Source organism: Synchiropus splendidus, chromosome 4 (assembly GCF_027744825.2).
Source record: "Synchiropus splendidus isolate RoL2022-P1 chromosome 4, RoL_Sspl_1.0, whole genome shotgun sequence".
Taxonomy (NCBI): domain Eukaryota; kingdom Metazoa; phylum Chordata; class Actinopteri; order Syngnathiformes; family Callionymidae; genus Synchiropus; species Synchiropus splendidus.
This window is the reverse complement of record NC_071337.1, coordinates 3,814,301-3,831,499: the sequence shown is the minus strand read 5'-3', so window position 1 is coordinate 3,831,499 and position 17,199 is coordinate 3,814,301. Positions and strand designations below refer to the sequence as shown.

Genomic DNA, 17,199 nt, shown 5'->3' with positions numbered 1-17,199 from the left:
CTTGAACTCTTGACCTCTAGACGCGTCTGACACCGGGTGACGTGGCAGACAACACAGCGCTTCACCTGCCACTGACGTCGAGATGATATAGTTGCGTTTCTGTTCCCGGTGTAAAGCGGCAAAGCTCTGCGCCGACCCACGCAGCACCGACATGTTTCGCAGGGGGAGGGAGGGAGGCTTAGCGGGGGGAGACACACTCACGGCCTAGTCGCCACATATTTTCATGGGAGGAAGCTGTGTCGCTCAAAACGTTCGTAATCCAATTTTATTCGCATGTGGCACATTCTGCAGCCTTCGCCAGGCACCGGAGCGTGGCGAGAATAGTGTGACGAGACCGGTTTGTTTTCAGCTTCGCATTCGCGATGGCGACACTGAATTAGCTCGTTAGCTGGAATTGCTAACAGCGCACCATCTTAAAGCAAAATGCCAGCTGAAACTATGCATATATTTCGTTTTTTTCATGCATGTGCTACTGCGTCTAACCGTCCCGTTGCTCGGATTTTACTGTCAACGTTGTAGCTGTTGAACGCGCAGACATTTGGAAGCTAGCAAACGGCTATTTGGTGATTTCATTTATCCATTTCACACGTGTTACATTTCATCACTATAACTGTCGTTAATGTGATCGAAAGCTTCTCAACATGTTTCTTGCATTGGAATTTCAGACCGGTTTTTGGTTTCCCTAAACGAGTCCGGCCCGGGCCTCAGTCCGCGGCCTCGAGTTTTGACAGTGGCCTGCAGTCAGGACAGCACGTCGGCTTGCAGCTGCCAGACGGACCGGTGACCCCCAACCACTACCATGGGAGACAGTAGAGGTGAGATGGAACTATTTCACTTGGATTCACGTTAGCTGTCGCTGCTATCACACGACAACATTGTCTTGCATGGTCAGAATGACATGTTAACCAGTTTTGACGAGAAGGCTTTGTGATCATATTCAACCAACTAATGTTTTCCACCCAGCCCTGGTTCTGTTTTACAGTCCTCTGCCAGCTGGGTAGGCCGAGGGTGACTCCCTAACACGTTTGATAGGTGATATCTTCACACATGCCCAGAGATCAACTGTGAACATGAGACATATGCAACTGTCATCAGCAGCCACTGCCCATGAAAACGTATTTCAGCTGAATCTGTTTGTTCAGTTTTGATAAAGAGCTCTCAGAGGCGTGGCTTCCAGATTTTTGCTGCTTTATTTTAGACCACTGTAAATCCAGTCGGCTTTAAGGATCAGTTCACATCTGTTCAAAAACTGATCGCATTGAAATCAACTCCTTCAAATCAGAGTCATGAGTGAAAATATTTATGCAAGTACTCATTAGTCTTATGATGATTTATGGCTGTGAAGCAAAGATATTTCTGTGGTGTTTGTAAAGAGTAATTTGAGGCAATTTGACTGACGCTAAACTTACCCGATCATATTGATAGTGTCAACTCATGTCTGTTTTATAGAAAGCAAACAAGATATGCTAATTATCATCACGGCTCTGACCCAGTCACAGGTGGCAGTGTGACCTACACGCACAGGATGGTGGAGGAAAAAAAACTTCTGTATTTTCTCAACACCCAATTTAATAAAACAATAGATGCCGGTAAAAAATGTTGTAAATTTTATTTGCGATACCCACTGAAATCTGAATGTAGTATCATCCATATTAAAGTTTTAAAAGAAAAGAATGACTGCTGCCATTTTGTGTCTCTGACACTTACAAAAACATGCTGCATTAAGCAGTTAAACTTTAAGATTTGTCATCTGCATTCGTGGTCTGCAGGTGGAGGAGAAGTTGGGTGAGATGGAGATAGGAGAAGCAAGACAGAAATCAAATGAATGAGGTGGAGGCAGGAAGAAGAGTGAAGATGAGGCAGTAGAGGTCGTGAAAACAGTTTTGAGATCAGTGATCCAGTGTAGGGCGGTGGCGGGTGAGAGACAGCTTTATTACAGTGGCTCACTCTCCCAGACTGTTTAAGTCATGTTAGTTTTAAGAATTCCCTTTGCATCCATTTAACCGTAGAAATAATAATAATAATAATTTGGCTGAATTAACATGTATATGTCATTATTTTGTGGCAAAACCACTCGGTAAACCGTGCTAGATGTATTCAGAATATGACAACATTGAATTTTGTTCCACTTTTTCCAGCTTCATTTTTAATATCCAAAATCTCCACAGCTGTTCTTAGATTGAGATTTCATTAAGCGAAAGATAACTGTATACACTCATGACATCATCATCATTGAAACTCCATGGTTAGATCTGAAATGGTTGGTTTTGTTTTAAAATATATTCTCATTCAACATATGAAAACGCAATGCAAAAGTATTGAAAGATGTACAATGTATGTCTTGTTATAATAGCAACTTTATTGAACATTTTGGATTGTAATTTTAAATAAGGAAAATGAAAGTATTTGTGGTAATAAACCTGAAAAATGTACATTAAAAGATGATAAACAGCTCTGTCATTACTGGTTAAGTACAGCCTGCAAACTGGTCGTCACTGCAAGAACAAACCGTGCTGAAGTTAACTTCCCCATCTTTCTTTCTTCAGATTGCCGCAGCCCGGACAGCTCGTCCGTGTCCTCCCCTCCCTCAGGCCAGCGCTCCCCTCCTCTGGCTGCGTCAGCAGCCACCTCCATGACCTCACTGCCTCCAATAACCACGGCTGGCGTCAACAGCCCCATCAGTAGTATCGGCTCCCCCTTCTCTGTCATCAGCTCGTCGCTGGGTTCACCTTGTCTGCCTGGAACCCCGTCGGTGGGCTATGGCCCCATTAGCAGCCCGCAGGTCTGGATAATTATTGTGTTGTTGAGAGCTTCTTCATTGCAAAATATTGAAAAAAATGCTAACTTTTTTCCACATCCAGATTAACTCCACCGTCTCCATGTCTGGACTTCATGCCGTGAGCAGCTCAGATGATGTGAAACCGCCGCTAGGATTGAAACAACTCTCCTCTCATAGTCCAGGACCGATGCTTTCCCAAAAACGCCTTTGCTCCATCTGCGGCGACAGATCCTCTGGTGACTAGACTGGAAGCCTGCCTTCCCTTTGAGCACTTTTCTCACCCACCTGTCCCCAACAGGAAAGCATTACGGAGTCTACAGCTGCGAGGGCTGCAAAGGTTTCTTCAAGAGGACGGTTCGGAAAGACTTGACCTACACCTGTAGAGACAATAAAGACTGTATGGTGGACAAGAGACAGAGGAACCGCTGTCAGTACTGCCGCTACCAGAAATGTTTGGCAATGGGCATGAAGAGAGAAGGTGAGCAAACACCAGACCATCAACCAGCTTTTGATACTGATAACAACATCTCTGCGACCTGCAGCTCATTACTCAAACACTTTGGCTGAAGACTATGTTGTTTAAAAAGTCTATATTGATACTAGAAGTTGAGGCCTGGGACAGAGAGGGAGACGAGAGGAGACAATGACAGACGCAGGACTCGCCTTGGAAGACACACCACTGATTCAAATGTCTTTCTAAAAACAATGTGATTCAGGTTTAAAATTTGTTTCTAAAAATTGTCATCACCAGACGTTCCATGGAGCATACCGCATTTCACGCTCTCTTCCTCTGTTTTGTTTCCTCTCGTTCTCCCCCTCCCCCTCCTTCTGTAGTGGCCAAGATGAACGACAGATGTAAGGAGAAGAGGGAAGGAGGGGAGTGCATGTGGCTTTTTGTATGAGTGGACAGATGTTAGATGCTTATTAGCACGTTTGAATTATTTGCCTTTTTATATCAGTTGCCTGTAAAGAGAAACTACAAATGTGTTTAAGTGGAAGTCATCTAAATTTGCGAGTAAATGTGGGAGGATTTGAAGGTTGGTTAGATTTCTATACAAATTTTACCGTGACTGACAGCTACTGACGCAACATTATGACCACAAGTTTAGTCTAAGTGAACTGAAGTGTAATGATTTATCAGAGGTGTGTTTAACTGATTATATGAAGTATAAAAGGCTTGATGAGAGACTGAATTTATTGCAGAATTGCACCTGCAACTTTGCATCCTCAATGCAATAAATTAGATTTTCCCGTTCTGTTGGCTTCTTTTCTGTCATTTTTATTTGTTACTAACACTTCCGTATTAGGAAGAAACTTGTGCTGTTAGTTGTCATGCTCTTAGTTTGACGCTGCTTCCGAGTTTATCTTTTCATTTAAGTCTTAATTTTCCGTTGTCTTCTTTCCGTCCATCAATCCCTTTGTCTTCTCTGTTAATGCATCCTGGTTTCCCACTTTGTCATGGCTTTTTTCCCCCTCCGACTCTTCTCATTGTTATCATCCACTGTCGACTCTGTCCTGCTCTCACTCACCCTCTGTGTTCCATCGTCCTGCAGCTGTCCAGGAGGAGAGGCAGAGGAACAAGGAGCGCGAAGGTGAGGTGGAGTCCACCAGTGCAGTTAATGAGGAGATGCCCGTGGAAAAGATTTTGGACGCTGAGATGGCAGTGGAGCAGAAGACAGAGCTCCATGCGGACGGAAGTTCGGGTGGAAGCTCTGTAAGTGGGGAGGTCAGAGACTTTTCTTTTCATTATTATGTGTAGTGTTGGGGAGAAATAATGTGCAAACAAGTCATTTTAACTAAGCTACATAGATGTACAAGTTACTGCTGAGTTACTGCACTGCAAAATCAATATTGACCTCCCTGAATCCTCAGCCCAACGACCCAGTTACCAACATCTGTCAGGCCGCTGACAAGCAGCTCTTCACTCTGGTGGAGTGGGCCAAGAGGATCCCCCATTTCTCAGAGCTGCCGCTGGACGACCAGGTCATCCTGTTGCGTGCAGGTGAGTGAGATGCTGTTTGGGCGCCTAGTTTTGTCAAGGAAATATTCAGCTTTGATATCACTCTTATGAGAGGCTGTAGCTTGAAAACTGTTGGGATGAAGGCATACTGCAATAGAGGAGGAGAATATTCAGTGTGACCCAAAGTTGGAGGTAAATTCACTCATCTAATGTGTTTATTATGATGTCACCAGGAGACAGTCCGGGTAATTTACATAACTTGCTTATGTTTTTTCTGATTCACATGTGAAATTCGTCTCTCAAGCTACAACAGGACCGTGAACACTACTGCTACATCTATTGCTGTTCGCTCTGTATTTTTCGCCTACGGGCCACGGCTGCTGCTGTTTCCATGTTTTCTTTTACATTTACGCTACCTCTGGCGCTGCGTTTTGACCTGAGCTGTCACAGCAAACACACGCACTGTCACTACACGCATAAGCAGCGCAGCCTATCACTGCTATCACTTTCTGTCTGACTGTATCATCTCCATCAGAGTGTGAATATAACTTATCTTAATCTGATACCGTCAAGTTTGCTCTATTGGGCGCTGTTTTTAAAATTGCGATTGTCTGGGTTCTGTTTTCAAACATTATTACCCCAATTTTGTGACAGCCATATGGTTAGTAACATTTTTAATATGTTAACAGCTCAAGACAGATCAAGTGTCTTCGGAGCTCTTTTCCCCTCCTTGCTTTTGTCAACAGAAGTAGTGACGGAATATTGTTGACAGCAAACAAGCGCTGTTGGGAAGTTGCTGGTCATATAACAATGATTAGAGGTTTATATAAAATGTTGTTGACAATGACAAACAAGACTAAATATGGTTCAAGATATGAAAACTATAATGAGGTTTTTCTTAGTTTTCACTGACTAAAGATGCGTTGATTCCGTTTTTGCTTCCTTCAGTTGTGTCTCTCACATCACATATTGGGGATTTGGGGTTTTGCAAGTCTGTCAAACCTCGGGACAAGAAATTAAAATGTGTGATTTAGGAAATAAATTACATAATATAAAAAAAAAGAAGAGAAGAGAAAGAAATAACATAAAAAAACAAAATCCTTTTGTATTTTGTGTTGCTATCAGGTCTGTTGGTACATTTGAAATACACCCCATATTTCCGTGCTGGTGCCTTCCTAGTAACTTTATTTTTATTCTTTCAAGAAAACAAAGCATTTTAGATAAATGTTTTATTAGGTTTTTCATCAGATATGTCTGTAACAGTCTGTAGATTTTCGTTGGCTGAAATATGCACCACTGCATCCGTCTGGTTTATGTGGACTAAAACTAGACTGAAGTAGCCATGCATGACAAAGAAGCTGAGACTTTTAGTCAACTAAAACTGGACGAGACTAAAAATAATATGGGCTTTACTGGAAAAAGAAGCTCAACTAAAATGGCTGCAGGACCAGAACAAAAATGGCTGGTAGCTGTAGATTTGATTTCGATCAAGTCACTTGCTGACTAGTGTTACTCTCTCGCTCTTCTCCTCTGGAGCAGTAGCGCGTCTTTGGTCCTGTTTGTGTGACAGCTCTGCAGCTTGTATCTTTTGGTCACTACCTAAAGTACCGACCTGATGATGGACCGTGCTGCACCGATCCTGCTGCCGAAACTATTTCCATTACACTGGAACAATAGATAACTTTTTTTTAATGTAAAGCTGAGCAGTTTTAGTTAAGCTGTGTGCTTTAGCATCCAATAAGTTTCCCCATCCACTCGGGTTTCACACTCCTGCACTGTCTCCACAAGGGGGCGGCAGAACTGTAGTATTCGCCGTGTGAACTGCCTTCATAAGTTCTATGATTCAGAATCATAATTTTAATTTCTCCTCATCTCTACACTAGGATGGAATGAACTCCTTATTGCCTCCTTCTCCCATCGCTCCATCTCTGTCAAGGATGGGATCCTACTGGCCACTGGCCTTCACGTCCACAGGAACAGTGCACACAGCGCTGGAGTTGGGGCAATCTTTGACAGGTAAAGTTCTCAAGCAGGCGCCACAAGTCCGGCCAGCTAGCTGAGAATTTAGCCTCACATTAACACAGAGGACACAGTTTCCACGGGCTTGCGTACATGTGCTGCTTTTTGATTATCTAGTTAGATGTCTTTGCATCTTCATATGGGGATGGAATTTCTGTGTAATTCTGGCTGCAGCTGCTGAGATGCTGAGACCCTCCTCCTTTGGTTGTATGTGCTGATTGTGCATGGTGTGGAAGCTGTGAACTAATTCTTAGCCACAGCATATGAACTCATTATTTTATTGGAAAAGCCAAAAATACTCAAACATTAATTTCATGTTAATTTTACAGCCACGATGCTTAGTTCTAAACGTCTGTCAGACTGAGTGAAATGCACATTTCTGCTGATCAATACTGCTAAAACGAGGCTGGACGTTCAGACCTTTTTTTTTTTACACTCCACCCGAACTTCACTCTTCAGTTCTTCAGGAGTCACTGCTCAATATGGTTAGATTGGCAGTGAGGTTGCTCACAAACATTTTGACCTTTAGGACTGACTATTATTCAAGGAAACAAGTGGCAATTATTTTACATAATCTTCAGTCCCTCTGGGATTTTGTGGACTTTTTGTTTTAATTAAATGTTGCAGCCACCATGCTCAATTTTGTGGCAGACATATGTTTTTTTTTAATTGTGGTGAAGGTTGTGGTCATTTATGGTTCTGGAACAGCATGACTGCAAAAAGCACTGTTGCAGATTTGCTTGTGTCGGTTTTAGCTGATGAAAACTCCAGGCTGCAATGATTTGGACCACATATGCTTCCTTTGCAAAACACAGTGAATATTTTAACTGTAACGAACACACCCAAAATACATTACTAAATGAAAAATATTAAAACCCTCATTTTTATTCTGATGTTCCATGTGTAAGGTAGTAGGCCCCTCTGGAAATACAGTTGCCCACCCTTGTTTTAAAGGGATTACAAAGAGGATTAATGAACACACAACTCCCCCATCCTCTTGCCCAGGGGTCTTCAGTTGGGTCCTCAAGGAGCCAGGTGGTGCAGGTCTTTGTTCATTTGCTTGTCTTGTTCACCTTCATGTGTGTGATGGGTTGGAACAAAAACCTGCACCATCCGAGCACCTCGAGGACCATGTTGAAGACCCTCTACAAAGGTGTCCATGAATGGGGTTTGGGTTAATAAACAAACCAAATAAAGTGGATAACTGTTTTGGCTCCATGAACCATATCGATTAGTTTATTTGTGTGAGTTAAACAGTGCACAAATTCTTCTTCGTCCTGTGTTCGGCCCGGTCCACTTGCTCACAGAGCCTTGAATCATCTTGCATGGTTACATGTCGTAGCTGGAGACGTCTTTGTGCAGTTTTATCTCAACGACTGTAATTGCAAATTCTAAACGCGGTTAGTGGCCGATTGATGACACTCCACCTCCACCAGTTTCACACTTCAATCTCCCTTTTTGAGTCTCGATGCCATAAAATGCATCTTGCTTTTCTGGGTTGAATTTGGGTTGCACCTTGAGGCTGCTGCTTTCTATATACAGAATGATTCAAATATTAATTAATTGCATAGCATTAATTAGAGAACTATTTCAGATCATTCTGGAGAACATTACTTTGATGAACTAACTTCTTCACCTTAAATTTCTTGCGTACTAACGGGCTGCTTTAAACGTATTTGACAGGTGAGGCCAACCACTTTCTCTCTCATTAACAATCTGCATCAAACTCTGCCACTTGTTCTTGACAGGATCAAAAGTTTGTAGCTCTCGTGTTCATGTTAGAGACAAACAGTGCAGCTACTCAGACTCTGACCAACACTTGTATGAAAGGGGAAATAATCAACACTAATATTAATTGTGTTATAACACTATAATAACACACTGTGATTGAACACACAGGGCTCACAATGCTGAGGTTGGGGCACTTTTTGACAGGTAATTACACAACAACAACACAAACACAATTGCTCTGATTTTATTTGTAGTGGCATCTCTGAAGTGATTATTGATAGAGTTTAGTTGAAGATCTGCTGCCGTCCATTTTCTTACCCTCAGCAGTCACCAGGATGAAAATGAAACCAAATTGATTTTGACTAAAAACTTCCCACTGCTGTTGCTGGGTGACTGTTATTTTACTTTTCAATGACAATATTTTAATGGGCTTGTGGGTTTACATGGATTTATGTTGGTCAGAAGCAACTGTGCATCACAGTGTTCAGATCTGATGCAAGCCGGACTTGGGTCCTAAAGGTTCTGACCGGGCCCGTTTCATGAGTCTGGAATTAAAAAAAGGTTTTTTAGCCTGTTAAAAAAAAAAAAAAAAAAACAACCTTCAATTTTCCAAACCAGATTTTATTTCCGCACTCATCGCGAAGTTTTTTTATGATTAGTCAGAATCAGAATAGATGGTTTCAAGTGCATGTTTTGGTTTTGTGGCACAATATTGTGTGCAACACCTTTTAATATCCAAGTACATTGGAAAGAACCGTGTTTTCCATGATTCTGAGCTCAGTATTGAGGCGTGTCCCTTTCGCTCGTGTGAAATGAAAATGTTTTGCACCGTTTTCATGACAGCTCTTGTTCCTTACTTCCAAGAATGACTTACTGTTGTTGCTCGAGTTTACCTTCTGCTCTTCTCTCTGCAGAGTTCTGACCGAGCTGGTGAGCAAGATGAGAGACATGCAGATGGACAAGACAGAGCTGGGCTGCCTCAGAGCCATCATTCTTTTCAACCCAGGTGCAAGTTCAGAGTCCAAACCCAGCCTGTCTGAAGTCAAAACCCAGCCCTTTCTGAGAAATATATCCTCGTTCTTCGCTGCAGATGCCAAGGGTTTGTCCAACCCCAGTGAGGTGGAGCTCCTGAGAGAAAGAGTTTATGCCTCTCTGGAGACTTACTGCAAGCAGAAGTACCCGGATCAGCAGGGCAGGTACTACTACACAAACAGACCCGGACACGCATGCTGCTCAGGACTGATCAATATTGCGTTAAGCATGCGCTGACTAGACATATTTCTATGAGCACGTCTCACCGTTACTTGTCACACTGTACCCTGTACTGCTCTGGCTCAGGTCAGATGGATTTACTGGTTCCACCCGAGCGCTGATGGCTGCCGCTCATCTCATCCAATCTTTAATTGGTTGGGCCTCTTTTTTCTGCCTTCTGTCTCGAGGGTAGTTGCACATTTACAGCTGGAAAACTGAAACTTTAAGTGGTAAATGACTTGTTATTCGGGATGTTAAGAAGAATTGCATTTCTTTGAGTTGTGTTTGGATTTCTGATTTCAGATTTTTGTCCCCTGTTTCCCACCCTACACCTCCATTAGGATCTTCCAAAAAATAATCTGCTTAACTTAAATTTAACACTACTTTTTTTTTTCATAACTACTGCTCCAGGTTTGCGAAACTCCTGCTCCGCCTGCCAGCGCTGCGCTCCATCGGCCTGAAGTGCTTGGAGCACCTGTTCTTCTTTAAATTGATCGGGGACACGCCCATCGACACCTTCTTGATGGAGATGCTGGAGGCGCCGCACCAGCTCACCTAGAGAGGACGACTCACCTGCCACACAGCGTTGAGGACATTGGCGCTTGTCTCTGGGCTGTTTGCTGCAGCATCTGCTGGTTTGAAACCCACCAGCACACACATTTACAAACACACAGCGTGCAAACACCCACTGTTACAAGCCGACCCAAACTTGAATCAAATAATGTTGAAAAAAAAAACAAACAAACACACATGCTTTATTCTTCCTGTAGTTCTCCTCCATTCAGGATCAAGCTCATGAAATGTTTCTTTCATACATCAATGATAAATGTCTTAATTTAAGTTCTATTTATCATCTCAGAGTGTCTCCTGCATTTGAATCACTGGCTTCCAAGATGTTTCCCTTTGGTAGAAGAGTTTAGCCACACCTCCTTGTCCAACTTTCATTCTCTCATTTTAACTTGGAATCAGGTGCATAGCATTTCAACTACACACCCTGGAGGAGTCCTATCATGGTCTGGTAGACGCAGTGAAGTCGACCAATCTTTATCCTTAATGCTTTTTATTTGAATATTCATGCTGAAACGTTTTTTGAATCTCTATCCTGAAGTACTGTACTCATGTAATGAGAGCTCTTTCCACGGCATTGAAATCCAGGAAAAGGGTCTGGGAGCACTTTGTCGAACTTCCCGCCCTGATGTGCACAGTGGGCTTTGTAAGACTTGAATATTTTGTTTTTGAATTCTCTGCGTCGGCAGTTGGTAGACATTTCGAGCAGCTTGAGTCAGTTCAAAATCTTTTTTTTTTTTTTTTTTTAACCTTCCGAAATTTCCCCCTTTTCCGGTGGTCAATCATGCACTTTTGTGAGTCGTAGCTGCGCTAATATTTCCTTCAAAAGACCTTTGTTGGAACACTACTGCGTGTAGGATTTTCTCAGCAAAAGATGAAGTGTTACAAAAGCGCATTGCATACAGACAGAAGGAGTCAACACACGGCGCGACTCCTTTTGTGTGTACTTGTTCTGAGCCACATGGGTCAAGCTGCTACTGTAGTGGTACAACTGTTTAGCCGCATACTTCATCCTCTCATATTGACAGGAAACAATGCTTTAACTCTGAACTTGGCAAGCTTCTGGTATTACCAAGCTTTAGATCTTTTATATCCAGAAGTAGACAGAGAAATTTCTTTCTTCCCTTTCAGTTGCACCTCTGTCTGTATTCTCACTAGAAGAGTCAGCATTCATTTCAAAATGAAATTGAATAATGTTGTTAAATATATCGCCATTTAGCCCCAAGAATAAATCGCTGTTCAAATTTATTCAACTCTTCTACACACATTTCAGCTCCATCGTTTTAAGTATTGCTTTAAAACATATAATATATCAGGTGTTTTGAACCATCCATCGTGCCAAATAGTTTTGGGGTTGTCAAACTCTATCCTCATAGCGGAAGATTATAAACCCAGTCCAACTCGTGGGCCAAACACTGTCCGTATTTATTCATGAGTTTTAACAGTAAGTTAAACAAAATGCGCTCAAAAATTGTAACGTTTTTCACCTCTGGCCCATGACACTCTGCGTATATCACCTTCATAAGTAGTGGGTGACCTAGTTTTTGTCGAACTTTCAGTTGGTATTGGATATAGTTCTCAGCCTCCCATTGATATTAAAAGCGCTTCCAGGCCACAAAGAAGTACTGGACGGGCCAAATTTGACCCCTGGGTTTTGAGTTTAACGTGTGTTGAGAGGACAATCGGCGTTCATGGGAAGACCCAAAGTGTTACGGCTGTATGCAGTGTTTTGTTCCACCAGTGTGGCAATGCAATAATTGATTCATTTTTCCGATGATGAAAATCCTACACGTAGTACCTGCAGCTTTCGTCTGTTTTTTTTTTGTAATTTGCCCACAAGTTTCAATCTTCTATTCAGAGTGTCAAAGGTCATAACACCGGTACACACACCGCTGGTGTGTGCTACTGTTGTCGTGCTGATCACCCCTCTCTGCTACATTTGCACCGACGTATGCCAATGTCTCCTGCTGTTCCCGCTCACTGATCAGATCAATGTGATTGATGCTCACGGGCAACTGAAACTGAGCCGCCACCGTCATGTAGTCGTACCATCTACAGGTGCTCACAGTTGAGCCCCACAATTGAACTTTGTCAATTATCAATTAGAAAGCTTCCAGTATCTTTTGACAGGGAAATGGTACTTATGATTTACCTGGTGCTAAATAACTGTGGTCAGTCGGATCAACACTTGACATCGATGCAACGCACATTATGCAAGTACAGCGCGATGTTACATTCAGCTCGAGATGCAGGTGTTTGGTTGGTGAAGTCCCCAACGGGAGCCAGAGGAATTGAATGTGTTTTCAGGGGCTTCATCCACAATCCTCAACAAACGTCTGACCCATTTCTGTCATGTGATTTTGAAAAATGTTTTCTGGAGACGTCAAAACAGCGTCATCTCAGTCATGATTGCTGCGAGTGAGAAAAAAAAATAAATCTAAAATCACACAAGCAGGTTCGACAGGAAGAGACGACGAACATAGATAAGTATCGATAGATGTGAAGATGCTGATCCAAATCAAACCCCTCATCTGAACACTTAGATAAAAGGTCTCTTGGTGGACGAAATTGTCTGAAAATGTATTGTAGAAAATCTGGTGCTAACGTCGATGGCATTTGAATTTTCGCATCTTGCCATTTTGGCCAGATGGAGCTTCCTGCTGTGCAGTTAGTCTAGAACCGTCTTCTCAGAGAGGATGGTAGGCCTTTCCCATGAAATGTGGAGTCGGCAGCTTAACAACCTGTGTGACAGGATTTGTTTTTCATTCAGGCCCCGCCCACCCTGCGTTTCTATAGATCAAATCTTGTCGCCTTTAGCCCTGTGTATCTCAATTCTATGGAGGATGTGGATGAAAAGCATCAAAGGCGTTGTGCGTTTGGGGTTCTGCGATTCGATTGGCCGATCTGAATTAGCCTTCAGCTGACCTTTTCTATTGCGATTCAAATGACGTGTGATTTTTGTGATTTGTTTCAAGTGATGGCGTCTTAGACTTCATTTTTTCTGAGCTTCCTCTCTTGAACCGTGAAGCCTGTAGCAGATGCTTACTGTTGAGTGGCGCACAAATGTAATCTTAAAGAAAATCTTGCTAAGAGGATGTGGTTAAAATATGCAACTTGTTTATTCAAAGTCTGATAAAAAAAAAAAGGTTGTTCTTTATTATGCACAGTCCTGTCGAAAGCATGACAAGCACATCCAGGAAACTTTGTTTTTATTAGGGTCTTGCAATTCTATAATTTACCTGATTTTATATATAGCAAGGCATGTCAACATTATACTGCAGTATCTTTGTGATTATGAAATTTAACTTCATTTTGTCTCATGCTTGACTCTACGAACTTTGTGGTGCTGGAACTGTTTGACTTTTCACTGTTATCCCTGTAGTTTTGGAGTGGACTTTGGACAGAAAGATGGTGCAGTATTAGATTTCAGTCTATCACGCTTGTTAGGATGGAAACCCATCGTACTGTAGCAAATGAAAGAGACGCTTTGGGCACCAAGTGTGCTCCCCTCGGTGAAGGTAGTTGCCCATTTGTGATGGCAAATCTGTTGATGAGTTTTTCTACATCTAGAAAATGGCCATCAACTTGAGGTTCATTTCAGCCTTGAGGCTCTTTGTCCGTCTCAACATACCTGCGGAAGCTTTTATCGTTTTAACTTGCAGATTTCTGAACGTCGATTGCCGCTTTGTGTCGACGCTTTGAGAACAATTGCTGTGTTGATATTCTTGAGGTTTTATTAAGGTTCGATTTGTGTTACAGCCCTGTTCAAATACTGGGTTGGGTGCTTGTGCCATGAAACTCCATGAACGATTGCCCCATAGAGTACCAGGTCCACTAGACCGACTTGATGGCGCATGTGTGTCAAACTCACGCAAGGTGCAGTCAATACCTGGCGCTCTTTTAGCCGGACAAAAATGAATAAACGGTGGATTGCCCTCTATGTGTCGAAAGGGAGTATTATCCCTAAGTGGAGAAGTTTAAGTATCTTGTTTGCGAGTGACTCAAGGCAGAGTCGGACACTGTACCAGTCTGTTTTGGTGAAGACAGAGCTGAGCCAGAAGGCAAGGGCATCTATGATTCCAACCCTCATCTGTGGTCACAAGCTTTAGTAATGACCAAAAGGATAAGACTGCCGATACAAGTGGCCGGGATCAGCAGGGTTTTTGTGCTGAGCCTGGGGAATAGGGTCAGGAGCTATGACAACCAGGTGAAGCTCAAAGTGGAACCGCTGCGCCTCTGCATTAGGAGGAGCCAGATGAGGTGGTTCAGGCATCTGGTACGGCTGCATCCCACACGTCTCCCTGTTGAGGTGTTTTGTAGTGTTGGTCTGAGAGGAGGCCACGGGTCAGGCCCGAGACGCAGTGGAGAGATTATATCTCCCAGCTGGCATGGGAATGCCCCGGGACGTTGCTGAGTCGAGGGGTGTCTGGGCTTCCCTGTTGAGACTGTCCCTAACTTGAATAAGTGGCAAAAAATTGATGGAACGAGTATATAGAATCTCTACATCTTCTTTCGACTCTGCTTTCTGTCGTTCATAGAATTTCCTTCCATCCGCTTCCTTTTTTTGGCTTGGCTTACAAATGAATTTCTGACATTTAAGAGCTTTAGTTGCTATAAAACAACTGTCTTGCGGCATGCATGATCAGTGTTGTCATAATGGGTCATGACCTTTACTTTTTTGGGGATTCTTTAAATCAATAGTAGATTTGATTTGGTGCTGGATGTATGCCTTTATAGTGCTTGCGGGCCTCATCACAAGCCTCGCTTGACCAGATTTGGCCCCCTGGCCTTGAGTTTGACACATGCCCCAGGTGCTCACTCTATTGCGCCATCAACCACGCTGGCCCAGATTAAAGCTAACTAGATTTTCCCAAACTACCGCGTAGAGCTCAAAGTCTCTCGGATGGTTGCAGTTAGCCGCTGAAGTTGAGGTTTCCTTTCATCTGTCCTTTTGGTCTTCCAGTCGTTTTGTCGTCGGACTGTGGTCATTCAAGGCTTGGATAAGCATTAGCGCTTTTGCACATTGTCATATATGTATATCATTAAGTCAGTCTGGGAAACGTTTGGCGTCTTAACCCTTGGTTTCTAGTGGCCGTTCATCCCGAGTGGATCTTACTTTACACCAAGTGCGGCGTCCGTGTCTGTTACTGGGGTTTTCCGCTCATTAGGTTGATCTTTATTTAAGGAGGGTTGCGCAGCATCCTGATCGCTTCTTTCCTCTCGAGCTTGAGTTTAGTCCTTCAGCAGGCAAAAGCTGTTGCAGGGAAATGCACACTGTGGCTGGTGACCCTTGAAAAGCTCCCAAACCATCACGTGTTGGACAAACCTTTGTTTACTTGAGAAAAGCTTCCGCTGTTGAGGCGACACCCACCGACTCTTTTGACACTAAGTTGCCATCGTTGTTCCTCATCTGTTGGGTTTTGCTTGATTCTAAACAGTCATGAGTTTGTTTGATAACCAGCTCAATCCTGTCTCACACACCACCGCACTTAACCCACCAATCACTGCCAGCCATCATGTATATAAGTCCAGGGTTTCCAGTCTGTCGGCCTTCAATGTGCTGTGTTTAAGACGATCCTGATTTAGACTTGACCTGCAGAGAAACAAAGGGTCGACCAGCTTCTGGCCCGTTCTTGGTCTTTGAGCTGTACATTGGTGCTTCTTGTGGTGTCGGCCGCGCAGCAACAACATTATGACCACTGGCCGGTCAGGCTCGCAACAGTATGGACCCGAAAATATCAGCACGTATTATCAACTGAGGAATTCACTTTGACTGAGTGACACTGTCCAGCCACAATTGTTTGTAGAGAACAAAAGGGGGCGCTACAATTTCTTTAAAGTTTCACCCTGTGCTGTGTCTGCAGAAAAACTGCTTGAAACTTTGTGGGATGAAATCAGTCATGAAGACAGGTACTTGAAGACCAGGCGTGTCAAGAAGAAAACCTAAAGTTACTCTTTTCTTATTCACTTCCCTGTCACTTCCTCTCAAACTATGCTACTCATCTGCTATTTTTACAAAGTTTTAAACCAATATGAAAACTTGTAAAATTCAATTTGAGTCTTTCACTTTTTTTTTCTTTGATCTCATCTGTCTGTTGTCAAGTTTGTATCTCGCTCAATCGTTCACATGAAGGCGGTTGACTTGTGTGAATTGGAGATTGAAAGAAAACAAATTGGAATTATTTTATATTTTCAGTGATTAATTCTGAATGTGTTTCTGTTTGTTGTATCTTGTCCGAGTAAAGGTTTTAATACTGTACTCGAACTCTCTGCCTTTTATTTGAAATCCACTTTCATGACCCGCAATTTTCCGCACATTCTTTTGGAGAAATGTCAACGCTGATGCCCAGAAATCAAACCAGTCCTATTAACCTCAGAGAGCTCAGGATGAAGAGCCAAACTTGACGGAATCTATTTCTGATGTTCTGTGCGCAATGGACTCACAACTGCGGCTCAGACAAGGTAAGTTTTATCCCTTTAAATGTCTGACTGCTTAACTCTAGCCTTTCCCTCTGACTGCTTTGGTGACATGTCTGACGTAAACAAGCATTGTGTAGCTGCTGCCTTTGAGATCCTCAAGTCCAAGGCACTGAATTGGAAGTCCCTGAAATGTTTTTCAGGACCATCTAATGTCGACTTTGTCCCCACTGATAGATGTGACATGCAGATTTTAGATCACCTCAGCTCAGTACCCAGAACTTCTGTGCTAGGGTGTACTTCCGCCTTATGGCTCAGGAGTAATGTAGGCTTCTCAGTGCTATCACTCTTCAACAGTCCTTGTGGTTTAAAAAAAGAAAACACTTCCTGAAGGCAGACAGCTAGAGGTTCCCCATGATGCACATGTGAATGACAGTGAGACCACCAAGCTGCTCAGATACCCAGTCTGGACAAT

The 17,199-nt window shown here is 43.0% G+C and overlaps 1 protein-coding gene across 17 annotated transcripts; it reads left to right on the top strand.

Annotated features, from left to right (window-relative positions):
• The first annotated feature begins 61 nt into the window (after positions 1-61).
• Positions 62-16,566, top strand: rxrba (retinoid x receptor, beta a). 17 transcript variants are annotated; one of them, XM_053863450.1, is made up of 13 exons: positions 62-90; positions 666-815; positions 2,547-2,782; positions 2,862-3,015; positions 3,078-3,257; positions 3,614-3,634; positions 4,333-4,505; positions 4,652-4,781; positions 6,623-6,755; positions 8,658-8,693; positions 9,404-9,495; positions 9,580-9,685; positions 10,146-16,566. In XM_053863450.1, exons 2-13 carry the CDS (start codon positions 800-802, stop codon positions 10,297-10,299), a joined length of 1,431 nt encoding a protein of 476 aa, XP_053719425.1. In that variant the 5' UTR covers positions 62-90; positions 666-799; the 3' UTR covers positions 10,300-16,566. The 17 variants fall into 17 exon arrangements, with proteins under 17 accessions (XP_053719425.1, XP_053719423.1, XP_053719424.1 ...); XM_053863448.1 differs by lacking the exon at positions 62-90 and adding an exon at positions 97-250; XM_053863449.1 differs by lacking the exon at positions 62-90 and adding an exon at positions 172-563.
• The last annotated feature ends 633 nt before the right edge of the window (positions 16,567-17,199 follow it).